This window comes from Bubalus bubalis, chromosome 13 (genome assembly GCF_019923935.1).
Source record: "Bubalus bubalis isolate 160015118507 breed Murrah chromosome 13, NDDB_SH_1, whole genome shotgun sequence".
NCBI lineage: Eukaryota > Metazoa > Chordata > Mammalia > Artiodactyla > Bovidae > Bubalus > Bubalus bubalis.
Window position 1 is genome coordinate 68,190,784 of NC_059169.1, and position 26,970 is coordinate 68,217,753.

General features: G+C 45.8%; 1 protein-coding gene across 6 annotated transcripts in view; it reads left to right on the forward strand.

The window, feature by feature from the left end:
• Positions 1 to 26,970, forward strand: part of ATP7B (ATPase copper transporting beta) — a 71,703-nt gene that overhangs the window by 10,671 nt on the left and 34,062 nt on the right. For 3 of the 6 annotated variants that reach the window (XM_044926789.2, XM_044926788.2, XM_044926787.2), the window contains exon 3: positions 25,502 to 26,672. In XM_044926789.2, coding sequence (XP_044782724.2) covers positions 25,502 to 26,672 — 1,171 coding nt within the window. Of the gene's footprint in view, positions 1 to 11,470; positions 12,495 to 25,501; positions 26,673 to 26,970 lie in introns of those variants that run through there. The other 3 variants (XM_044926786.2, XM_025262952.3, XM_025262951.3) reach the window with 3 other exon arrangements.

A 26,970-nucleotide genomic window follows, 5' to 3' on the forward strand; every position in this document is an offset into this window, starting at 1 on the left:
AATCACTGTGGATGGTGACTGCAGCCATGAAATTAAAAGATGCTTGCTTCTTGGAAGGAAAGGTATGACAAACCTAGACAGAGTATTGAAAAGTAGAGACAGCACTTTGCCGACAATATAGTCAATGGTTTTTCCAGTAGTCATGTATGGATGTGAGAGTTGAACCACAGAGAAGGCTGAGTGCCGAAGAATTGATGCTTTTGAACTGTGGTGTTGGAGAAAACTCTTGAGCATCCCTTAGACTGCAAGGAGATCCAACCAGTCATTGAAAGGACTGATGCTGAAGCTCCCATCCTTTAGCCACCTGATGCAAAGAGCTGACTCATTTGAAAAGACCCTGATGCTGGGAAAGATTGAGGGCAAAAGAAGGGGACAACAGAGAGATGGTTACATAGCATCACTGACTCAATGGACATGAGTTTGAGCAAACTCTGGGAGATAGTGAAGGACAGAGGAGCCTCACGTGCCATAGACCATGGGATTGCAAAGAGTTGAACACGACTTAGTGACTGAACAACAACAAAAAGTTGTTTCTTGGTGTTCCTTTAAAATCTTTATTTCTGTAAGATAAGTAAGAATCATCTTTCATTTCTAATTCTAATAATTTTCATCTTCTGCCTTTTTTTCACAGATCATTCTAGCTAAAGGTTTGTCAATTTTGTTGGTCTTTTCAAAGAGTCAGCTTTTGGTTTTGACAATTTCCTCTATTTTTCTGTTCTGTCTTTTGCTATTCCACTCTAATCTTTTATTGTCTTTTGAGTGTGTTGAATTGTGTTCTCTAATAGATATGTTGAAGTCTTGAGTCCTGGTACCTGTGAATGTGATATTACGTGGAAATAGGATCTTCTGCAGATCTAATCACTTAAATTAAAATGAGGTGCTACTGCATTATGTGTGTGTGTGCTTAGTCACTCAGTAGTGTCTGACTCTTTATGACTCTTATAGACTGTAGCCCTCCAGGTTCCTCTATCCATGGAATTCTCCAGGCAAGAATACTGCAGTGGGTTTCCATTTCCTTTTCCAGGATATCTTCCCAACCTGGGATCGAACCCACGTCTCCTGCATTGCAGGCAGATTCTTTACCATCTGAGCCACCAGGGAGGCCCCCCTACTGCATTATAGTGGGCCCTGTGTCCAGTCACTGATGTTGGTGTAAGGACACCATGTGAACACACAGAGAAGAGGAGGCCATGTGGTTACAGAGACAGATTGGAGGGATGCTTCCATAAACCAAGAAATGCTAAAGCTTGCCAGCATCCACCAGGAGGTAGGAGAGGGATGTGGAAGAGATTCTTCTTCAGAGTCCCCAAAAAGGAAAATCTTGACTTCTAGCCTCAAGAGCTGTGAGAGATTAAATTTCTAATACTCAGTGTATGGTATTTTGTTACCTCATAGGACACTGATACACCTCCCTTCTGCTTGCTTTAGGTTTCGTCTTTCTTTTCCAGTATCTTAGGCAGAAATTTGGATTATTGATTTGAGATCCTTTTTTCTTAATGGAGAAATTCACAGCTGTAAGTTTCTCTCTAAGCACTGCCTTACCTACATCCCATAAGTTTTGTCTTATCGTGTGTTGTGTCTTCATTTTCATTTATCTCAAAGTATTTCATAAACTCCTGTTGATTTCTTCTGTGACCCTTTGGTTATTTCGGAGTGTGTTGTTTGATTTCCATGTATTTGTAAATGTCCCCAAATTCTTTCTGTTACTGATTTCTGATTCGATTGTTGTCAGAGATCATACTTTGTGTTACTTCTGTTATTTTAAGTGAACCGAGGTTTGTTTTGTGGCCTAGCATGTGGTGAAGCCTAGAGAACATTCCATGTGTACCTGAAAAGAATGAATATTATACAGTTGTTGGGAGGAGGGTTCTGTAGATATGTTAGTTGTTCATATTTTCTCTCTTGTGAGTCTGATACCAATTTCAGTGTGTGTTTTTTTCCTCCTACACCAAACAATTCTCGGGCACCAGTGGGTGTCCTACAATTTAATGCATTTGTGATAGTGTCTATCTGAAGAGAGCATCAGCTGCCATGGGTTAAGGGCTCAGTCCTGCAAGACGGGCCTCTTTGTCCTTCCACTTCAGACACCAGTCACAAGTCCGGGTTGTCACCTGTGCTTCTTTGGGTTTCATTTGCTAAGGGAACCCACAACTCAGAAACATTTATCTACTAGATTAGCATTGTGTTACAAAAGGGTACAACTCAGTAACTGCAGGAAGACAAAGATGCATTCGGCAAGTTATATGGGAAGGGCCACAGAGCTTCCGTGGTCTCTGGTCACACCATTCTCCCCAAATCTTCACATGGTCACCAGCCTGGAAAGTCTAGAAAACCAGTCCTCTGGGGTTGTTATGGAGGCATGAATGATTAAATCATTGGCTGTAAGTGGTTGAACTTGATCTCCAGACACTCTATTCTCCCCAGAGTGTTCGGTGGGACTAAATGTTTGAACCCTGGAATCACCTCTTGGTTCCCCTGGCAACCAGCCCCTATCCTTGGGTCTTTTAGAAGTCACCTCTCTAGCTGCGACAAAAGACACCTTTATCATTTTTCTAACACTCTGGAAATTCCAAGAGTTTTAGGACCTCTGTGCCAGAAAGGGAATGGAGACCAAATACGTATGTCTTATTATAAGACAACAGTATCACATATTTTCTGCTTGATCTTCTGCCTAGTTTTTTTGTCTGTTATTAACAGTAGAATTGAAGTATCCAGCTGATACTGTTGAATTATCTTTCTTTCCATTTCTGTCAGTTCTTGGTTCATCTGTATTTGTATTCTGTTATCAGATAGCATATGTTTATGACTTTTCTATCTTCCTGGCAGATTGACTTTTATCATTATAAAATGTCCCTTTGTTTCTGATAACAGTCTTTGCTTTAAAGTCTATCTTGCTTGGTACTGGGCTTAGTGGTAAAGAACCCACCTGCCCATGCAGGAGACACAAGAGACTCGGGTTTGATCCCTGGGTTGGGAAGATCCCCTGGAGAAGGAAATGGCAACCCACTCCAGTATTCTTGCCTGGTGAATCCCATGGACAGAGGAGCCTGGTGCGACTATAGTCCGTGGGGTCGCAGAGAGTCAGCCGCGACTGAGCAGGAGCACAAGGGTTAGGCAGCCTCTCACCTGGCATTGGCAGCACACTCCAAGGAGCAGACAAACAAATGGAAGGCTCTTACAGGTGGATGGGTGGGCAGTGAAGGTATCAGCACAAAAAAGGGGAGATTATTTGGGGCTAGGACATCTTTGAGAAGGCAATGGCACCCCACTCTAGTACTCTTGCCTGGAAAATCCCGTGGATGGAGGAACCTGGAAGGCTGCAGTCCATGGGGTTGCCGAGGGTCAGACACGACTGAGCAACTTCACTTTCACGTATTGGAGAAGGAAATGGCAACCCACTCCAGTGTTCTTGCCTGGAGAATCCCAGGGACGGGGGAGCCTGGTGGGCTGCCGTCTATGGGGTCGCACAGAGTTGGACATGACTGAAGTGACTTAGCAGCAGCAGGACATCTTTTGGGGGGCAGGGATCTTTTAACTATAAGAATATTTGCTCTAAAATGAGAAGTCTTTTTTTTTTCAACTAGAGTATAATTGTTTTAAAATGTTGTATTAGTTTCTGCTGTACAACAGTGTGAATCAGCTATATGTATACATATATCCCTTCCCTCTTGAGCCTTCTTCCCACCCCCATGCCCACCCGCTCTGGGTTGTCACAGAGCACCGGACTGAGCTCCCTGTGCTATACAGCATCTTCCTACTACCTACCTATTTTACACATGGTCGTATATATCTGTTGGTCCCAGTCTCCCGTTCATTCCACCCTTCCCTTCTCCCCCCAGCTTCGTCCACAGGGACATCAGTTCTCTCACTTCACTATCTCTTTGTCTCTGTTCCTGTGCAGGGAACCCCCTCTTTATCTCACAGGTGACCTCACTAATTTTGATTAGGAAATTTCAGATTGGCTCTTTTATAGGTCACCTTTTTGAGAGGGGTTGAATCTACAATTAAGCCTTGATTTGCAGGAGTCGGGGGCAAATGACTGCATTGGGCACTTGTTATTTCTTTCTAACAGTAGCATCTGAGCTTAGACTGCTGGCTTGGAGGGAAAAGGAATGGGTGAGTGAAAGAGAGAGCCAGCTTTGCAAGGGGCACTTTCTGAATGTTGACTGAAAGTTTAGCAGTCGGTGTTTGGTAGCAAGCAAATAAAGTAAGCTGTTTTTAGTACTCTCTGTAATTCATTCAACAAATAGTTACTAAGAAACTTTAAAATAGACGCACTGTTTTTGTGCTGGGAATACAGTGCTGAGTGAAGAAAACAGACAATTCCCACCCTTGTGAAACTTATATCCTAACTAGGGAGACAAGTAAACAAGTCAGTAAAATACATGTTGTTATATCAGGCAGTAGTTGAGTCCTCTGGAGAAAAATAAGTAGGAAAGGACCATAGGAAGTGGGAATGTTTGAAATTGTACCCAAGGGAACTGGGGAAGCCCCCGAGAAGGTGAGCTTTGAGCAGGGACATTAGAAGGGGAGGACCTGAGTCATCTGGATGCAGGCTGTTGGGGTTGGGCTTCCCTGGTAGCTGAGCTGGTAAAGAATCCACCTGCAGTGCAGGAGACCTTGGTTCATTTCCTGGGTCGGGAAGATCTGCTGGAGAAGAGATAGGCTACCCACTCCAGTATTCTTGGGCTTCCCTGGTGGCTCAGCTGGTAAAGAATCAGCCTGCAATGCGGGAGATGTGGGTTCGATCCCTGGGTCGGGAAGATCCCCTGGAGGAGGGCATGGCAACCCACTCCAGTATTCTTCCCTGGAGAATCTCATGGACAGAGAAGCCTGGCAGGCCATAGTCCATGAGGTTGCAAAGAGTCGGACACGACTGCGTGACTAAGCACAGCACAGCACATTTGTAAGCCGGGAGCAGCAGTCAGGGACAAAGGCCCTGGGCAGGAGCCGGCCTTGCTTTGTTCCAGGACCGGCCACATCTCAAAACTGCTCTTGGCTAAGGAGAGAGGGGTGTGAGGATAGGCTGACTGTAAGGATTTTAGGTTTCTCCTTTCTTGTGGAATGCTTGGAAATGCGTGGAAACCCCATGCAGGGCTTTTAGGGGTACCTCAAGGGAATGGCAACCCACTCTGTTATTCTTGCCTGGAGAATCCCATGGACAGAGGAGCCTGGCGGGCTACAGTGTTGCAAAGAGTTGGACATGACTGAAGTAACATAGCATCCTCTGATGTCCCCTTTAAGAAAATTCCTCTGGCGTTTGTTTTGCGAATAGACTTCAGGAGGTAAGAGGAGAGACCAAGAGGTCCCTACGGTTATATTAATAATGCAGGTGAGATGTGCTAGTGGCCTGGACCATGTTGTCATGGGGGTGTTGAGAAGTGGTTGGATGCTGGATGTATTTGAGATAGAATCGACAGGATATGTGAGTTTGAAAGGAAGAGATGATTCTCAGCAAGGATGAATCCAAGATTGTTTTTCCTGGGTGAGTGGAAGGAAGAGTTGCCTTTTACTAAGGTGGAAAGGACTGGAAGAAGCAGGGAGGGGGCATGAGAACGAAAAAAAATGCAACCCACGAGAGCAGCAAATTTCAGCGTTATTCAGGGACCATATTGAATTCTGTAGACTAGGAGCCAGTCTCTAGATTGCTCTGAGAAACTGTTCCAAAGAGGCAAGAGAGGAGCCAGGGTACATGTATGAATTTTTTGCTGGGAAAAACAAACAAACGTGTAATCAAACATAGAAAAATCATGGCATATCACAAAGAACAGACTTTTCAAGTTAATGATTTTAGTGCTTTCCCTTGTCGGAGATGGTGCCCGAATCTAGAATTCCCAGGTGGCGCTCGTGGTAAAGAATCTGCCTGCCAGTGCAGGCGATGTAAGAGATGCGGGTTCCATCCCTGGGCCAGGAAGATTCCCTGGAGGGGAGGGCATGGCAACTCACTCCAGTGTTCTTGCTTGGAGAATCCCATGGACAGAGGAGCCTGGAGGGCTATAGTCCATGGGATCACAAAGAACTAGACACGGCTGAAGAGACTTAGCACACAGGGAGTCATTGACATTTTCCCCTAGATATGCATCTTAACTATCTCAGGACCAAAGCACGGAATGTTTCCTGTTTTTCTCCATTCTGAATTCCCGTTAGTGTGTTCTCTTGGGAGGCTTTGCATCTGCAGTGGCTGATGGCTTGATCCCTGTTGAACTGGAATGGCAGGTGACATTTTTTTCTGTTTAGATGGCTCAGTTTTAGACAAGTTAATGTTTGAGTGCATATGAAATATCCAACAGGAGAAACTGGTTAAGCTTTTAGGTTCATACGTGTGTAGTTTGGGAGTTACTGGCTACAGGTGGTATTTCTACTGTGCTAAATGAAATCACCAAGTTGTATAGACAGGGAAGGGATCCAAGGTCTGAGCTGGGAGCCACTCCAGCCCTCAGAGGTTTGAGGACTAGTCTCTTATGAAGAACTCTGCAGAGGAGTCGCCAATGGGTAGGAGGAAAACCAGGAGCTGTGGGTACCTGGTGACTGACCTTGGGGACAGTGAGAAGAGTTGTTGTTTGGTCGCTTAGTCGTGTCCGGCTCTTTGCAACCCCATGGACTGCAGCACACCAGGCTTCCCTGTTCTTCACTGTCTCCCTGAGTTTGCTCAAACTGATTTCCGTTGAGTTGGTGATGCTATCCAACCATCTTATCCTCTGTCGTCCCCTCTGCTCCTGCCCCAATCTTTCCCAGCATCAAGGTCTTTTCCAAAGAGTCAACTCTTTGCATCAGGTGGCCAAAGGATTGGCTTTAGCATCAGTCCTTCCAGTGAATATTCAGGGTTGATTTCCTTTAGGATTGACTGGAGGGAAGGCTCTAATCAGGTGGGTGGATGGTTGAGATGTTTGCAAGTTCTTTTCTGATCCTTTGTTTTGGGAAGCAGGAGTGGGCTTATCCTTGGGGGTGGAGGGTGCAGGGTGGGATGGAGGTCTGAGAAGCAGGGAGGAGAGGGAGGAGGGGGAGGACCAGGGAGATGGAGCTGGACTGCTGGGGGCACCAAGGCTTCTCCAGGTTAATGGTCAGGAATCAGAGCGTGGCCAGGCAGCCTGGTGTGTTGTATCTCATCTTTGTTCAGCTCCAAGGAGACAGACCTAGAGTCAGTGGGACCTTAGAGGTGAGCAGCGTTGGCCCCACATAAGGAGGGCAGCCAAGCAAGTTGAAGGTACATGTGACTAACTGTGGAGTTGAAAAGTTGGCTTTGGCTCTTTGATATCATCTCAGTGTTTCTCTTTTGGGCTCCATCCAGTCTCTTTATAGAACTACTGTGATTTTTTTTCACTCTGGGCTGTTCAGCCACATGCAGTTTTGTTGAAGAGCACTCCCTCCAGTGAGCTTTGAGGTGGTGTGTTGTGGGTTTCATTTCATATCCTGCTCATGTGCTAAGTCCTTCCAGTCATGTCTGACTCTTTGGGACCCCATAGACTCTTCTGTCCGTAGACCACCAGGCTCCTCTGTCCATGGGATTCTCCAGGTAAGAATACTGGAGTGGGTTGCCATGCTCTCCTCCAGGGGATCTTCTTGACCCAGGGATCGAACCTGCATCTCCTGTATTGGCAGGCGGGTTCTTTAGCCCGAAGAACTCCCTGGGAAGTCTTGCACATAAGCTAGTATAAAAGTCACGCAGTGCTGTTTCAGTCTGGGAATGGCCAGTTCCCCGGAAGTTGGGGGGGTGAGGAGCCGACACCTCACCCTTTGCAAGTACTCCTTAGGCACCCCCAGCGGCTCAAGTCAGAGTGTTTCTTTCTACTTGAGTGCCGTCTGCTCTGGTCTTCTCTCCTAACTTGCTAATAAACTCCCAAGGGCAGAAAGTGTCTCTGTCTTCCTTTGCACGAAGCATGTAAATGTCTGGTGCCGACTCACCTTCCTGTGTTCCTGTTCGGCCTCTGCCGTGTATGGGAAACTTCCAAGCCACTGATTCCCAGTGTGCAGCTTAGTGTCAGGTTCTGTCCTGTCTCGTCATGGGATCCGGGCTCCTCTGCCAGCCTTGGGAGGACTGGCCCAGGGTTCTTTCTGAGAAACCTCCCCTGGGTGGAGCTGGTAATCTTGGTGAGGGCTGAAATAGGTGAGCCAGACGCACCTCCTCCAAGCGGGGTCCTTTGTCCCAGAGGATCAGGGAAACACGAGCCGCCCATCTGCCTGTGGGCCCAGGCCTCTCATGAAAATAGGCTTGTTTGGACACCAAGGGGTTTTCCTTTTTATACAGAAAAGAGATGCATTCTTGAATATAACTAAATATATTTATTTTTAATTGAAGGGTAATTGCTTTACAATATCGTGTTGGTTTCGGCCACACATCTACATGAATCAGCCATCAGTTCAGTTCAGTCAGTACTGGAGTGGGTTGCTGTTTCCTTCTCCAGGAGATCTTCCCAACCCAGGGATGGAACCTGGGTCTCCCTCATTGCAGGCAGACGCTTTACCATCTGAGCCACCAGGGAAGACTCTCAGTTGCTCAGTCGCGTCCAACTCTTTGCGACCCCATGAATCGCAGCACGCCAGGCCTCCCTGTCCATCACCGTCTCCCGGAGTTCACTCAAACTCATGTCCATCGAGTCGGTGATGCCATCCAGCCATCTCATCCTCTGTCGTCCCCTTCTCCTCCTGCCCCCAATCCCTCCCAGCATCAGAGTCTTTTCTGATGGTCTTTTCTGACCTTCACGTGAGGTGGCCAAAGTACTGGAGTTTCAGCTTTAGCATCATTCCTTCCAAAGAACACCCAGGACTGATCTCCTTTAGGATGGACTGGTTGGATCTCCTTGCAGTCCAAGGGACTCTCAAGAGTCTTCTCCAACACCACAGTTCAAAAGCATCAATTCTTCGGCGCTCAGCTTTCTTCACAGTCCAACTCTCACGTCCATACATGACCACTGGAAAAAAATCAGCCATAGGTAGACCTATGTCCCCTCCCTCTTGAACCTCCCAACCCATCCCACCCCTCTAGGTTGTTACAGAGCCCCAGTTTGAGTTCCCTGAGTCATACAACAAATTCCCATTGGCTATCTCTTTTACTATGGTAATGTGTATGTTTCCATGTTACAGGATGCATTTTATTTTGTAAAGTTGCTGATAAAATTTGTACAGGCGGGAGGCTAAAAATATTTTAGTGCAGGGAGACACGTGAAGGCCAGTGATTCTAGATGGAGTAGGCAGGAGTTTGAAGGAGAATGCTAATAGAGTGAAGGCGGGAGGAGTAGGGGACGACAGAGGATGAGATGGTTGGATGGCATCACCGACTCGATGGACATGAGTCTGAGTAAACTCTGGGAGTTGGTGATGCACAGGGAGGCCTGGCGTGCTTCAGTCCATGGGGTCGCAAAGAGTTGGACACGACTGAGTGACTGAACTGAACTGAACTGAATGGAGTTTGCCCTTGTATCGTGACGAGGGGAACAAAAAAACACCATGACAGTCCAGGTACAGAGCACATTCCCATCTGTCTGTAGTCCAGCTCAGTTCAGTTCAGTCGCTCAGTCAGGTCTGATTCTTTGCTACCCCAAGGACTGCAGCACGCAGTCCAGCTCAGTATTTATTTAACATCTGTTTGTTCATCACCTCCTTACATCTGTGGGCAGATAAGACGTGAGGACCTCGCCTTCCAGGAGCTTACATGTTTCCTGGTGCTGAGTGCATGCTTGGCTAAGTACTGATTTAGCTGAGAGCAATTTCAGTGTTGGGAGCAGACTGGTTCCCCAGTAATACCTGCCAGGTCTGTGGTGTTGGCTTCAGTGATACTGGAACTCAGATAAGGGAGAGCCTCAGGCTGGGCAGAGACAGCTCCCCTGAGAGGCAGGACTTAAAGGATAAGGAGGATTAGATGGGGAGGGGGGTGGATCAAAGGCTCAGGTGTGAGGAAGGAGGAAGGTACCAGAAAGAGGATTTTGGATTTGATTCTCTAGGCTGGGAGCATGGCTCGTGTCCCTGCAGTTTCACTGGTCCCTTAGAATCTCTGGGAACAAGGGTGAATCCAAGCATTCCCATCTCCAGAATTGCCCTCCCCTGCCCCGCCCAGTTCCCCCTCCTCTCTGCCAAACTGGAAATGGTGTCATCAGGTCCCCTCGTGTCACCTGCTGTGATCTCTTGATGACAGAGCCCAAGGGCCTCCTCTGCTGTTAATCCCACTCTGCTATTCATTTTCTCTGCTCCTTGTAACCCTGTAATCCCCGCCCCCACCTCTGAGTTCTCAGGCCTGCCCAGACTGTTTCTAAATCTCAAAATGTAACGTGTTAGTCCTCTGCTTCAAAACTGGTGTTCTCCACCGTCCACAGGACAAAGTCTAAACTTCCTACCTTTGCAGCCCAATCTGGCCGAGCCTCTTTTTCTGGCTGTGTTCTAGGTCTGAGTCACCATTTAGGAGAAGGAAAATGATTTTACAGTAAAGTATTTGAGATTTCCCATAGCTCATGGTGCTAACAGGATGGACTGTTGAGAAGCACTTGGGACCTATGAGGCTGACAACCGTTCATAACTACAGCACAGAAGCAGATCATGGTCCCATATCACCAAGGAAAAGTTCAAGTTAAACTATGAGTAATAACTCATATTTGAAAAAAAAAAAATAACAGAAAGATAAATGACCTTTGGGGAGAATTTCCACCCAAAATGGTAAAAAAAAAAAAAATTTTAAATCTGGTGCTCAAAGAGATAGATGGAAATCCATTTACAGTGCCCAGTAGGAGAAATGTGAAGGGGTGGGCAGGCATATATGGCTCCTGACAGATCCTATCCGGAAACACGGAAGCCACAGGTAAGGAAGCAGGATTTGAGCGATCACGGACCCACCAGGCTCATCTGCACAGACTCCTGCGTGGCTCTGGGGCCCGAGGCACTTGTTTGCCTTCCTTGTTGGCGCTCTGATTTAAATGGCATTTCTTGGAGGTCAAGTTAGATGCTTTTTCGAGCACATGGGAGATAAGAAGCCAACCCAGACACAGCTGGGAATCAACCGCCTTGAGCATGTTTCAGAAATGGAAGCAAACAAGTAGTTTCTCAGAGGACTAAACGAGAGCAGAAGCAGAGGAAGAATCTCGGTCTGGAGTTCCTGGGGCAGCGATGGCGGTTTTAACGGGGGAGGAGGGGTGATTGTAGGCAACCCATAAAGAGGCAGAGTCCTCAGTGACCTTGAGCCGATGGGGTTGTGTTTCCAAATGCCCTCATGGGGTGCAGGCCCCTGTGACCCCCTCTTTCTCCCGAGGGCACATACAGCAGAGGGAGTAGATTAAGCCAGGACCCAGAATTTTACCAAACTGACTTGAATCCGTCCTCAGCGTGGACACTCCACACGTACTTGCTGCAGGAGGTGTTGCCAGGATTAGTGGCTGGTGGAGCTGTTCCTCCCATGGGGAATGAGGTCGCCTCCTTCCTGTCTCTGGGTGGGGGGAGTGGGGGGTGAGGGGTGGGAAGGGAAGCAGGGCCGCCCAACAGAGTGGGAGGCCACCCAGATTACCCCACTGTCCTGTAAGTCTTTCTCTTAATCCTCCTGAGGAACGGCGCGTAGCCTGAGACGCCTGAATTGTGTCTTAGTTCCCGACTGTTCTGCCCCTTATAAAATACGGATGAGCCCTGTTCCCAGTGAGTTCCTGCAGTCAGTTCGTCCAGAAACCAAGCCGTTGGTCCCAGGGAGAACAAAGCTGCAGGAAGCACGGACTTCTCTTACACCTTCTTGAAAATGCAAGTCGTGTGGCCTGGAAAATACTTTTCTCCTCTAGTGAGCTGCACCCCGGAGCTGTGGAAGAGGCAGCTGAAGTTATTCCAAGAAAGCGCTCTGAGTTTGGTAATAAAAGGGAGTGATATTTTGCCCCTGCCTCCGGGCCGGACTCCTGGGAGCACACGGGGCCAAGAGGAAATGGCTGGGTGTACGGAGAAGCACTCCCGGCATTGGGCCCCCCTTACATGCAGCCCTGGGCGCGCAGGGGGCCGTGTGCAAAGATCCCCAGTGCTGAATGCAATGTGATGAGTAAGAGGATGCCAATTGGTTTGAGTGGGGTAGATCAACAAGAGCAAATATACATACAGTGGTGTGCAGCCTGCCCGAGTTCCCGGAGGCTTGGCTGGCAGCCGCTCCTGGGCTGGCCCAGGGGCAGAGGGGAACCTGCCCGACTTGACACTGCAGGTGCCTCCCCTCTGCTGGTTAGGAGGACGCTTTTGGAACATTTTCTTGTGACACGATCAAATAGCCCAGAGAAGGTGAACTGTGAGGTAAAGGCGTGAACGCAGCGATGGAGAGAGCTGGGGACCAGACGCCCGGGAACCCCGAGCCATCCTCCCTGGCGACTCTGGGTGACCCACAGGTGACCCTGCTGTCTGTCCACAAACGGTGGTCCTTCAAGAGGAGCCCTGGGACCGGGGGCTCCAGCAGGCCAGTGATTTCAGAGGAGGAATGCCCTCCCCCATCAGAGGAAGGAGAATTTTCACAGAAGGTTTTGAATGGATCGGAAGAGATCAGTTCCAAGCAGGTGAGTGGTGTTGCAGAAGGGCTGACAAGCCAGGAGGGCTTCTTATAAAAGTTCCAGGTTATAAATGGAGGTTTCCTGCTTGTCTTACATCAGGGGGGCCAGTGGAGTGGCTCTGGGGTGTGGAGTGAGCCAGGAGCCCAGGGGAACTTTCCAGAGATTAAGTCCACGGTGGATAAATCTTGGGTTTTGTTGCTTCTTACTTTCAGGATTTTTTTAAGCCTCTGTGGTGAACAGGTTTCTCAAAATGCAAATCAGACAAAAATGAATCTTCTCTCTCTTTTTATTTATTTTTAACATGTGTACCTTCTTGTGTTAATCTTCACGTTTCAACCAAATAAGCATTTTGAAAATGTTGCTGCCAGGTGAACCTGCTCTTAAATGAAAGGTTTGTTAGCCCAAACGTCAGGTCACATTCAAAATCAGGGCAGTGTAACTAATGTTTTGTAAAAATGGTGCTTCAGTGGTATTTCCAGGTGGTACAGGTGGTCTCTGTGGGATTCTTTTCATTGCTATGAGGAGATGGGAAAAAAATGCTACTACGTAGACATAAAGGGAAGGTTTCATATGTCTTTTGCTCCTTTAGGAGTTATCTTTGTTTCTTCTGGTGTTGTTTAAAAAGTCTGTAAAACTAAAGGAGATATTGTAAGTTGAGATTTTTGAAATGAAAGAGATTTGTGTACATTGAAGATTTATGAACGTCCATTTATGCAGTACACAGTCAACGTTCATATTTCTAGTTGAATGTTGTAAGACAGGGAAATATAATTTTTTTTTGTAAAATGCTTAAGAGCTTTTCTTTAAAGTGTTCAGACTACTACTTGACAAAATTCAACCTATGTCTGAGGTATTTGAATGGGAAATAGTCTAATGATTTTTGATGGCCACTTCTAACCTCATATGACTGGGAAAACAACCAGAACCTGACCAGGGAGCCCTTCAGGAGGGCCAGGCTGGAGGCCAGGCTGGAGGCTGTGGCTGCGAGAGTCAGGTGTGGGTCTGCACCCTTACTGGGCTGTGGGATCTGGCAGGTGAGCTTGGACTTCTCCAGCTCCAGATTCCAGGATGAGAAATCTTGCCTCCCGGGGTTGTGAAAGCACCTTGTCGAGGACTATATACACTCACAGTGGTATTGTCTCTACCAAAATGATCTTCAGTGGGATTCCTAACTCTGGAGATGTGTTTGGTGCACTTTGAACGTCTGGTGGAACTGTGTTGGCCAGTTAATGTATCTGAGCACAGTTGCAGCCTTTTTTTTTTTTCTGAAGCTCTAATTATAAAAGTTAACACCTGTTTATTATGCACAGCAAATTTAACATGAAGCAGTGGAATATAGAAGACTATAAAGACTTAAAAGCAGCTGTATGCGTCAGCCATTTTGCCACTACACGTATGAACATATGTGAGTTTGTGTATGTGTACAAAAGCATTACATACCTTGTATTTTTTATACTTAATATTTTGTGGAAATACAGATATATATATATATATACATGTATATTTGTTGTTTAGTTGCTAAGTCATGCCTGACTCTTTTGTGACCCCTTGGACTCTAGCCCGCCAGGCTCCTCTATCCTTGGGACATATTTATACATAATATAATTTGAATTAACTATCCCCAAATGGGGGAAATTTGTAGTAGGTGGTTTATGATGATTAAAAACCAAAGTAAACGTCAATTACAGTTGAGTACTCGTTCGCTGTTAACAGTGTATTGACTCAAAGTCTGTTATAAATCAAACTCTGGATATACTTGAGATAACTTATTCAGTACCTGGTGTACTGGAAGGGACTTGTCACCTTGTCATCATCGTCCTCTTTTAACAGACAGAAAGCTGAGATCAAGAGGTTAGATAATCCGCTTGAAGGGTTGAATCCCAGGTCTGTCTGAGGACAGGCCCCTTGCCTTTTTGTTGGGACAGGGAAGTATTAACATGCTGGGTGAGATAGAGTTTGAAAACCCTATCTTCTTCTGAGTATTGAAGAGCGCTAACATAGAGTGAACAAAGAGTTACCATTCGGGCAGTGCATGGTTCACAAAAGATGCAGGTAGCTGCTCTGAAGAAAACATTTCAAAATTGTGTTTGTAGTTAGTGGATTTGTGTACTTTTTACGTTTCTTGTAAAATGTAGATAGAGTACGTTCTGTACAATGTAAAACGAAAACATGTTGTTGAGCAAGCCCTCGGTTTCTTCTGTGTTTTGCAAAGGCATAACTGGTCAGAACTCAGCCTGGAGGGGCCACCCCTGCCCCCACATACGTTAGAGCCTCTTGCTGTTGTGAGCAGAGTGTGTGAGGTGAGGTTCTCAAGCGCATACCCCCCTACACACACACCCACCCCTCCAGGAGCATGCGCACCAAGAAGGAGAAGGCGGTCTCAGCGCCCTGGCCTGGCTGTGCTAGCCCTGAATCCGCAGGCCTCCCCGGGTCTTTGTTTCCTCTCAGGCCCGGGACAGTGGCCTGGAAAGGAATAGGCTTCTGCCTCCGAGAACCCCATTGAGGAGCTGTGGAAAGTACAGGCTCCTGGCCCTCATTCCAGTTGGAGGGTGGTGGGAAGTCCCCTTTGCACTCAGACCTGCCCGCCCAGCCTCCTTACTCCTTGCCTGTGGCCAGGCTTGTCCGCTGTGTTGCTTGTCTTTCTCTTCCATATCTGACAGTGTATTTGTTTATGGGGAGTGAACTCTTGAATGAATGAAGATACGAACCGGAAGTGGATTTCTGTGGCAGGAGGAAGTAGTGTTGTTGGAAACACTGAACTGGTTGACGGCTGTGATGAGGGTGTTGGGTTGTGGGCCTGACCGTTTTAGAAAGCAACCTACAGAATTCTTGTTTTTAAGGATTTTTTTTTTTTCTGTGGATTTTTTTTTTAAGTCTTTGTTGAATTTGTTACAATATTGCTTCAGTTTTATATTTTGGGTTTTTTGGTCACAAATCATGTGAGATTTTAGCTCCCCGATTGGGGATTGAATCTGCACTCCCCTCACGGGAAGGTGAAGCCTTAACCACAGGACCACCAGGGACGTCCCAACACACAGGATTCTGTGCTGGGTGAGAGGTGGTCAGGCTGGTTTTTTGTTTTGTTTTTCTTGCTTACATGAAACCAAGACGACCCAGCTGGCACAGGTGTATCCCAGCTAAATAAAGGGAAAAAAAAAAATAGATGAAGTGGGTGATCCAGTCACTTAAGAAGTCACTAACAAATTGTCACGGAATCATCGTTAGCAGTGCTACAGTGGTGTGCACTTTTCTAGGGAACTTGTCATTGTATTTTCTTAATTTTTTCCTAAAATTAGTATCTAAAGGATATAAACATCAATAACAAAGTATAAGAGTGTGGTTTTCTTCCTCTCTAGAAAAATAGGATATAGTATATGCTCTTATACAGTTTTACAACTTTTCTCCCCTTTAATCTATCATGGATAGATTTCCATGGCAATACATGTAAATTCACCTTTTTAAAAAAATGCATAAAATTCTTTTGGATGGACACTTTATATAAACTGTTCTCTGCAGAAGACTATTTAGATGGTTGCCACATTTCAGTATGGAGGATAGAAATGGACATTTTCATGGCCCTATGGGTCTATATGATGAAATTCCCAGAAGTACTGGGACAGGAGCACTTAATATTTTGACAAATAGTGCTTAATTCCTCTCAGAAAGGTTGCGTACATTTATTTTTCTACCACCAGTAGTTGAGAATTCTTTTTACCTATTCTCTTTCTTACTGTATCGTCAAACTTAAAAAATTTTTTTGCCAGCCTGTGGGGTGAAGAGTGACAGCTGATTTACTTTTGCGTTTTGTTATTATTTTCCCTCCTCATTCTTTTTTCTTTCGGTTTTATTGAGACATAATTGATGTACAGTGCTGTGTATAAGTTTAAGGTGTACAGCATAATGATTTGACTTGTATTGTGACATGAACACCCACAGTAAGTTTAGTGACATCCATCATCTCTTTTTTTTTTTTTTTTTAAAAAGGGGGGGGATTTTTTTTTTTTTTGTGATGAGAACTCAGGATTTACCCTCATAGTAACTTTTGTATGTACTATACAGAAGTGTTAGCCTTTCTTTTCCATCTGAGCCCCCAGGGAAGCCCTGTTTACTACAGCCATTCTGCTGTACATTGCATTCCTGGGACTTATCTTGTAACTAACAGTTTGTATCTTTTGACCACCTTCATCCAATTCCTCCTCCCCCCAGCTCTCTGCCTCTAGTAACCACAAATCTGACCTCTTTTTCTGAGTTTTTTTTCTTTTTGCTCTAGGTTCTGCATATGAGTGAGGTCATACAGTAATTGTCTCTCTCTGATTTAGAATAATGCTTTCAAGATCCATTCGTGAAGGAACTTCCATACTGTTTTCCATCGTAACTGCTAACAATTTGCATTCCTACCAACAGTGTACCAGGGCTCCCTTTTTCTCCACATCTTCACTAGCATTTGTTATCACTTGCCTTTTTGATGATAACCATTCTAACAGACACTGTTGCAAAGGCATACAAATAGCCAGCCGGTGCACGTAAAGGTGATCAACATCACCGGTCCTCCGAGAAATGCAAATCAAAACCACCGTGAGATATAGTGCACCCAGTTTCTCAGTAAGGGTTAAAGTTTTTTTTTCTCATTGTGATCTAGAGAAAGAAACTGACGGTAAACGGTCATTGGTGTGGATTTTCCCAGAAAGTGCCCTGTCAGCACCAGGGCTGGCCGTGGCCCTAAGGCCAGAGGTCAGGCTGGAGCTCACACAGCCCAGGCACACTGTCCTCTGCGGTGTTTGAAGTAAAATGCCCAGAGTTTGTTTTATCAGTAGATAAAATGTAAATAATTCTCACTGGGAGCTCTTTCTTGACCTTTGTGAAATAGCGTTAAAGGACAGTTTGAAGGGATTGGAGTGGGGATGGGGGAATGTGTACATGAGTTTTAATGATTAGTTCTTATCAGTAAAATGGTGGAAAATAATGAGTTCCCTGCCTACTTCCCTGGACTGGTTTTGAAGATCCAATGAGGCCTTATTTGTCTTCATAGTCATTTTCAATCAATTATGATGTTAGCCTTTTAAATTCCCTTAGCTTTCAGTCCTTAGCTTTCAGACCTCCTTGCAGAACTGGAGTGGATATTATTGTTACCTCCTTCACAGCTAAGAAAACTGAGGCTTGGATTTGCTCAGATGAGGACGAATCTCCTACCTGAGGCTGTCAGTTCAGTTCAGTTCAGTCGCTCAGTCGTGTCCAACTCTTTGCAACCCCATGAATCGCAGCACCCCAGGCCTTCCTGTCCATCACCAACTCCCAGAGTTCAAGCCCTTCAAAAAATTCACAACACGTGGGAAGGGCTGATATTTAAACATATGGAGTGAACATGTTCCTTAGAGGATAAAGGATTAGTTGTGTCTAACTCTTTGCGACCCCACCTGACTGTAACCCTCCACTGACCATGGATTCTCCAGGCAAGAATACTGGAGTGAGTTGCCATTCCCTTCTCCAGGGGATCTTCTCAATCCAGGGATTGAACCCGGGTCTCCTGCTCTGTAAGCAGAGTCTTTACCGTCTGAGCCACCAGGGAAGCAAGCTTAGAGGATAAAGCCATGTTGAAGCATGTCATCTGTTCCTCATTGCTGTCATCTTTATCACGATGATAATATTATCATTGCTTATATTAGTATGGTTTAGCAAGACATTTTCTTCTTTGCCTTAAAGACACTGAAACACCACATTTGTTTTCTAGTATAAAAGTAGGGCCTTTTTTTTAAAATTTAAGTTTTAAAAATTAGAAAATGTGTGCTGTTGCTGCTGCTGCTGCATCGCTTCAGTTGTGTCCGACTCCGTGCGAAAATGTGTACAGACAGTAAAAAGGTCAGAATGTTATAACTCACCCATAGGTAACCTCAGTTTTATGTGTTAATACCTAAGTATGTATTTGTCTAAATTTATGTACATACCGCTTTTTTTTTTTTTTTTTTTTGGCTATACCATGTTATATGAGAAATCCTAGTTTCCCCAACCAGGGATCAAGCCCATGGCCCCCGTGTTGGAAGCCTGGATTCTTAACCAATGGACCACCAGGGAATTCCCCTACCCTACCCCACCGCCCACTTTTTTTTTTTTACATACTCATTTCACTGGGGACATTGATTCTTTCTCAGTGAGGGTTTTAGAGACTGACACCTATTTGCCTGGAGTGTTGTTGAGTCGCTCAGTCGTGTCCAACTCTTTGCAACCTCATGGACTGCAGCCTGCCAGGCTTCTCTGTCTATCACCATCCCCCAGAGCTGGAGTGGTTGGGGTGGGATCTTTTCTTGAGTCAGGCTCTTCTGACCCTCCTTCCACTGTGAATCTGTGATGCCTAAAGAATTCTCAGATAAGAATAAAGCTGATACTAAGGGTTGCAGGCCTTAGTGTCTATCTGCTTAGGCTTAGGCCCAGGCCACCCTGTGATCTCAGCCACAGCCTCACCTCCATACTGTGTTCATTCACCTCGATGGAGTCTGCTGTTACCTGACAGGTAGTGTCAGGGAGGAAGAAATTTTCCTCTGGCCTTCTCATTCTTCTGGCTCGTCCAAGAATGAAATTGACACGAGACAGATTGATGGGAGGAAGTCAAACAGAGGGAGATTTCCCTTACAAATATAAGTGTTTCTTACAAAAAGGCAACTCTTACTTGGTTTTCAGAGCCCTTTCAGTGTCGGCTATTACCCCGAAAATAACTAGCTTGAAACAATATGCCGAAGAGATGTGTTTTAGGGTGGCAAATTCTCCTCCCCTGTAGTAGTGTGGCTGCTTTTGTTTTCATTTTGCTCTTCAGCATTGTAATCTTTTCCTGTAATTAACATGGTGAAAAAGAAAAAAGTAACCTTAAGATTTCTTTAAAAAATAGAAAGCCTGTTGGACTTTGAGCTGGATTTAAATCCCAGCTCTGTTATTTGTGACGTTGGATAAACCTCTGAGTCTGTTTCAGCAGTAAAATGTTGATAAGAGTATCTCCTTACAGAATTATCTTGCACGTTAGGGACATAAAATGCCATCCTCATAAAGTAACACTGAGAATCATTAACTATTTGCTACCTATTGGGTCTGTACGTATGGAAAAAATCAGGACCTTTCTGTGTTTTCAGTTCCATTAAAGTTCAGGTGTATAGAGTTGTATGGGTGGAGATTATATACTGGATAAGTTGTAGGCATGTAATAATATTTTTGCCTCATAAGTTGTTAAGGGTGTTCTACAGCTTTCGGAGTGAAAGAAGTCTCAAGATATGTTGGCAAGTGGTATCCTACTTAAGGATGCTGGAGATCCAGGTGTAATTAAGAGATCTCAGAAGTGGTTAGTGGTCCTTTCCTTGTGCATGTAATAGTATTTGCCCTTTGATTTGTGATCACAGCCGTTTTTAACAGGGTGTGTCATTTCTGGGCTCTGCAGTTTCAGTCTGGCTTTGAACACTTTGCTTAAAACATGCCACACCCATTTCCAATTTCTTCATATTAGAATGGCCTATCCAAAGATCTTATTTTCCTTTGCTGGCTCCATCTTAGTGAATAAACTGTTTATATTCCTTTCCCTGCCTTTCTTTGAAAAGTCCTGGTACTCTCAGCAAATTCCATGGGACCTAGGCACCTAGAGAGGTAGCAAAGAATGGAAATTCACTTTTGGATTCTTCTATGTGTAATTACCCTCTTCCTGGGTATTTCCAGGCCCTTCTCATCCTGATGTCTACTGTACTGGTAGTTTATTGAAAATTCAAAAGCTGGTAACCTGGTGTTGGACCTGCAGAAGAAGTCTCCCCAGTGTTTATTCTCAAGGAGTCTATGATTTAGTGGGATGCAAACAACATTGGAAGTTCCACCCGGTTCTTCCTGGACACAGCCTGTTCCCTGTGTCCACTTTCCAATGTCTGTTGCTTCTGATGAACCCTTCAACCTAGGCGTGTTTGTTTGAACTCAGTAGATGAGTTTTCCCCCACCCTAGAGATTGTCTTCATCGAAGAACGGAATTAAAAGTACATACGGTCTGTGTGTTCACTTAGAAATGATCCAAACACCTGACAGCTGTTGTGAGGTTGCCCCTAAACCAACAGGTACACTGGTGTTTCACAAAGTTGTGTTATTTGTAAAATCTTGTCCTCCATAACTGCTTGTCCTTAGAAGACTGTGTGTTTAAAAGGGAGACCTCTGAGAATTGTTTGCTACAAACAAATGGCTTCCAACATTTCTGCAAACTCCTTTAGGAGGAACATATTAATGGGATCAATAATCCAGGGATTAAGAGCCAGCTTTGTGGCTTGGGTTTGGTGAGTTGTAGATAGACCTAGGATCAAAACAAAGAAATTGGGTAGTAAATCATTAGGGATTTGTTTTTCCAATGGACTGGTTGAGAGATGTCTTATTATAAGGAGGTGATTTCTGCCTTACTAAAATACTGTTTTAAAGTGAATATCTTTGTAGTTTTTGCTGCATCTTTTTTCAGTTAAATGAGGTTTTGATTCAGTTAAATGAGGATTTGATTCATACCAGTTACAATCAAGCCACTGCTCTGAATCTCCTTTATGTTCACATTATTTTAATTGTTAAATCAATTTTTTTAGAATCCAGTAATGCTTATACATTGTACAGTAAGTTGCACAGTGTAAAGTAACTCTTTCTTCCTATGCCTGACCCCAACTACCTGACCCCTTCAGCTGCCCAGTCCACAAACTCAGTGCCAACACATTCTTGTAGAGATAACTCCATACATATATAAACATCTCTGTATGTACTATTCTTTTTCCCTCTCAGTCGCACTAGCATGCTGTGATGGACTTATTTCGGTGGCCTTCCCAGTGGACTCCACCTCCTTGTATGTAAGTTCAGTCAGTTCAGTTCAGTTGCTCAGTCGTGTCCGACTCTTTGCGACCCCATGAATCGCAGCACTCCAGGCCTCCCTGTCCATCACCAACTCCCGGAGTTCACTGAGACTCACGTATGTAAACTTGTATGTAAACCCTTATGTAATTCTCTCCTGTATTGACTGAGCTTGGCCTTGTGACTGGCTTTGGCCAATGGTGGATTAACAAGTGTGATGCAGGCAGAGACTTGGTAAGTGCTTGTTCTCTAGGAATGCTTACTATTGTGACCCTGCCTCTCAGAACCCAGAAAACCTCAATTGGGAGGTGCCCAGCCTAGCCATGGAGAGAGGCTACATGAAAGAGAACCAAGGTCCCTACCAACAGCAGCCAGCATCAACTTGCCAGCTATGTCATGAATGCACTATCTTCTTGGAAGATAGTTCCGAGCCCCATCCAGGTCACCCGAGATGATGCTCTATGGAGCAGAGATGAGCATTTCTTGCCAAATCTGTCTGAACCGAAAAACTGTGAGCGGTCATCATAAGCCACTAGTTTCGGTTTGTCATGTAGTAACGGATAACCGAAACACTAGGTTCTAACAGTGAAGAACCCCCCTGCCAACCCAGGAGACATAAGAGACGCAGGTTCAATCCCTGGGTTGGGAAGATCCCCTGGAGGAGGGCATGGCAACCCACTCCAGTATTCTTGCCTGGAGAATCCCATGGACAGAAGAGCCTGTTAGGCTATAGTCCATGGCATCGTAGAGGATCCAACACTGAAGCAACTTAGTGCACACTCATAAATTAATTATTCCCTTTTCTCTATTTAAAAATATTAAAAAAAAAATTCCTTGTAATTATTAATCCCAAATTAGCTTATGATTTCCTCTGTGGTTATACAAATAAATATTCATAATCTGTTTCAAAAGTTATTTAAATTTTCATCTTGTTAAGCTGCTCAAAAGCTGAAGTTGAAAAGATCTGCATTTTATACACGGGGACATAGAAGATCAGTCCACATAATGGAGATTCAACTGAAGATGAGCAGGGTTGTATAGGTGCCTAGTGACATATACTTTTTTTTTTTTATAATCAGGTACCATATATAAAATCCTATGCCCAAATGTCTGAAGCAGTACTGATAAAGAAATGCAAAAAAAAAAAAAAAAAAAAGGCTGTCTGAGGAGGCCTTACAAATAGCAGTGAAAAGAAAAGAAGCAAAAAGCAAAGGAGAAAAGGAAAGATATAAGCATCTGAATGCAGAGTTCCAAAGAATAGCAAGAAGAGATAAGAAAGCCTTCCTCAGCAATCAATGCAAAGAAATAGAGGAAAACAATGGAATGGGAAAGACGAGATCTCTTCAAGAAAATTAGAGATACCAAGGGAACATTTCATGAAAAGATGGGCTCAATAAAGGACAGAAATGGTATGGACCTAACAGAAGCAGAAGATATTAAGAAGACATGGCAAGAATACACAGAAGAACTGTACAAAAGAGATGTTCACGTTGCAGATAATCACAATGGTGTGACCACTCACACTCACCTAGAGCCAGACATCCTGGAATATGAAGTCAAGTGGGCCTTAGGAAGCATCACTACAAACAAAGCTAGTGGAGGTGATGGAATTCCAGTAGAGCTTTTCCAAATCCTGAAAGATGAGGCTGTGAACGTGCTGCACTCATCAGTGGCCACAGGACTGGAAAAGGTCAGTTTTCATTCCAATCCCAAAGAAAGGCAATGCCAAAGAATGCTCAAACTACCACACAATTGCACTCATCTCAAATGCTAGTAAAGTGATGCTCAAAATTCTCCAAGCCAGGCTTCAGCAATACGTGAACCATGAACTTCCAGATGTTCAAGCTGGTTTTAGAAAAGGCAGAGGAACCAGAGATCAAATTGCCAACATCTGCTGGATCATTGAACAAGCCAGAAAGTTCCAGAAAAACATCTATTTCTGCTTTATTGACTATGCCAAAGCCTTTGACTGTGTGGATCACAATAAACTGTGGACAATTCTGAAAGAAATGGGCATACCAGACCACCTGACCTGCCTCTTGAGAAATCTGTATGCAGGTCAGGAAGCAACAGTTAGAACTGGACATGGAACAACAGACTGGTTCCAAATAGGAAAGGAGCGCGTCAAGGCTGTATATTGTCACCCTGCTTATTTAACTTATATGCAGAGTACATCATGAGAATCACTGGGCTGGAAGAAGCACAGGCTGGAATCAAGATTGCTGGGAGAACTATCAATAACTTCAGATATGCAGGTGACACCACCTTTATGGCAGTAAGTGAAGAACTAAAGAGCCTCTTGATGAAAGTGAAAGAGGAGAGTGAAAAAGTTGGCTTAAAGCCCAACATTGAGAAAACTAAGATCATGGCATCTGGTCCCATCACTTCATGGGAAATAGATGGGGAAACAGTGGAAACAGTGTCAGACTTTATTTTGTAGGCTCCAAAATCACTGCAGATGGTGATCTCAGCCATGGAATTAAAAGACACTTACTCCTTGGAAGGAAAGCTATGACCAATCTAGACAGCATATTAAAAAGCAGAGACATTACTTTGTCAACAAAGGTCCGTCTAGTCGAGGCTATGGTTTTTCCAGTGGTCATGTATGGATGTGAGAGTTGGACTATAAAGAAAGCTGAGCACCTAAGAATAGATACTTTTGAACTGTGGTGTTGGAGAAGACTCTTGAGAGTTCCTTGGACTGCAAGGAGATCCAACCAGTCCATCCTAAAGGAGATCAGTCCTGGATGTTCATTGGAAGAACTGATGTTGAAGCTGAAACTCCAAAGTTTGGCCATCTGATGCGAAGAACTGACTAATTTGAAAAGCCCCTGATGCTGGGAAAGATTGAGGGCAGGAGGAGAAGGGGATGACAGAGTATGAGATGGTTGGATGCCATCACCAACTCAATGGACAATGGGTTTGGGTAGACTCTGGGAGTTGGTGATGGACAGGGAGGCCTGGAGTGCTGCGGTTCATGGGGTCACAAAGAGACATGACTGAGCGATTGAACTGAACTGAAAAACTATATCTAATTATGAGGTGGTGAGGCTGGGATCTTAGGAAGAGGAAATTTTGAATAGAATGGCTGAAGCCACAACATCATGAGAAGAGTTCAGGAAATTACACTTGAGCCATGATCAAATAAAAAAATGAATCCCTTTAGTTTGGTGGAGCATGTGTCCTTTTGAGTAATAACTACAGTGGTCCATGTGGGGCAGGGACTCTGTGGAGGCAGCTCCGAGACTTGACTTGTTCAGCCTGACTTCCTGTTCTTCCAGCTGTCCCCCTCACGCTCCCCTTGGTGCCCTGGGCACCGCTGAGCTCAGGGAGCATCCTTTCTGACGCTTGGTCATAGGCACCGTGGTCTGGCCCCACGGGCTGGGAGGTCTGTACTCGGAACATGTGCCTGGTGGTCGTTAAATCTAACCCCTGCTAAGAGAATGAGATGGACACGCCTAGAAAGAGAGGCAGAATTAGGGTGTTGGCTATCCTGTGTATTTGCATTCCAGCAGGACCTCCAAAATTGGAGCTAAAAGGACCGAGCCCAGTGGGGCGGTTTCAAGTGTTGACTGGAGTCGGGAAGGTCTCGAGGGACTTGTGCGCTTCTGTGCTCTCTGTGTGTGTTCGGACTCGCCATGCCTGTCCCGTGTCTGTCAGTCCCATCATGGTCTCCTTTCCTGCGGAAACCTTTACTCCATCCATGGTAGAAAAACATTTCACCAAGGTGGGCTTTTGACTTCTGTGTTCAGAATCACAGAAACAGCTGGAAGGAACCCCTCTGAATCCTTTCATTTGACATTTGTTGTTGTCATTATTTAGAAGCTTAGTTGTGTCCGACTCTTCTGCAGCCCCATGGACTGTAGCCCACCAGGCTCCTCTGTCCATGGGATTCTCCAGGCAAGAATACTGGAGTGGGTTGCCATTTCCTTCTCCAGGGCATCTTCCCAACCCAGGGATTGAACCTGCATCTCCTGCATTGCAGGTGGACTCTCTATCACTGAGCCACCAGGGAAGCCCATTCATTTGATGAGTAGTGTCTTTTGATGTTCTTGTCCTCTTGAGATGTTTGGATACCAGCAGTATTGTTTTCCATTTTCTCAGGGCCCAGACAAGCTGGGAGATTTTAGAGAACGTTTCACTTGAAGGATAAAAAATGTTCCTTCTCTTTCTTTTAGATCCTGTCTAAGCTCTCTCAGCCAGCGATGAAGCAGAGCTTTGCCTTTGACAACAATGGCTACGAGGATGACCTGGATGGCATGTGCCCCTCCCAGACGGCCACTGGCACCATCAGCATCGTGGGCATGACCTGCCAGTCGTGTGTCAAGTCCATCGAGGGCAGGGTCTCCAGTTTGAAAGGCATTGTGAGCATTAAGGTTTCCCTGGAGCAGGGCAGCGCTGAGGTGAGGTACGTGCCCTCAGTGGTAAGCCTGATGCAGATTTGCCATCAGATTGAAGACATGGGCTTCCAGGCCAGTGTGGCCGAGGGAAAGGCCACCTCCTGGCCCTCCAGGGTCTCACCCGCCTCGGAGGCCGTGGTCAAACTTCGGGTGGAGGGCATGACCTGCCAGTCCTGTGTCAGCTCCATAGAAGGCAAGATCGGGAAACTGCAGGGCGTCGTGAGGGTCCGCGTCTTGCTCAGCAGCCAGGAGGCAGTCATCACTTACCAGCCTTACCTTATCCAACCCCAAGACCTCAGGGACCACATAACTGACATGGGCTTTGAAGCTGTCATCAAGAACAAGGTGGCCCCCGTGAGCCTGGGACCCATAGACGTCAGGCGGCTCCAGAGCACCCTCTCAGCAGCCCCTCCGGCTCCCGTTAATCAGAATGACAATAACTCTGAGACCCCGGGGGGCCAGGGGGTCCCCCTGCACCTGAGAGTGGATGGAATGCATTGTAAGTCTTGTGTCCTGAACATTGAAGACAATATCGGCCGGCTCCCCGGGGTTCAGAGTATTCACGTGTCCCTGGAGAGCAGGACTGCCCGAGTCCAGTACGATCCTTCTCTCGTCTCCCCGGGGGCCCTGCGGAGGGCCATTGAGGCCCTTCCTCCTGGGAACTTTAAAGTCTCTCTTCCCAATGGAGCGGAAGGGAGTGGGCCAGACTCCAGGAGCCCCCCGGCGTCCAGTGCGCCCTGTACCATGATGCTGGCCATTGCCGGCATGACCTGCAAGTCCTGCGTCCAGTCCATCGAAGGCCTGATCTCCCAGAGGGCGGGTGTGCACCAGATCTCAGTCTTTTTGGCCGAAGGGACTGCAGTGGTTCTGTACGATCCATCTCGAACTCACCCAGAAGAACTGCGAGCTGCAGTGGAGGATATGGGATTCGAGGCCTCCATCCTGGCTGGTATGTGGTGATGCGTGTCAGGGCTCCGTGGGGGGCGTCTCCTTTCTCTCTTGTCTTACGACGACGTGGTCCCCGCACAGTTGGACAGGGGAGCCACACTCCCTGCCTCCCGGGTCCCCCGAGCTGACAATTCTGCAACTTAAGCTGGTGGGCCAGTTGTCAGAATCGAGGAGCTAGAATTCCTGGGTGTTTCTGTGTTGCCTTTCAGGTCGCTGGGACTCAATGCTAAGTTCCTTGCACTTTTGGCTTCTTTTCTGAAGAGAACGCTGATCCTGTGTTGTTTGTAAATAACGTACTG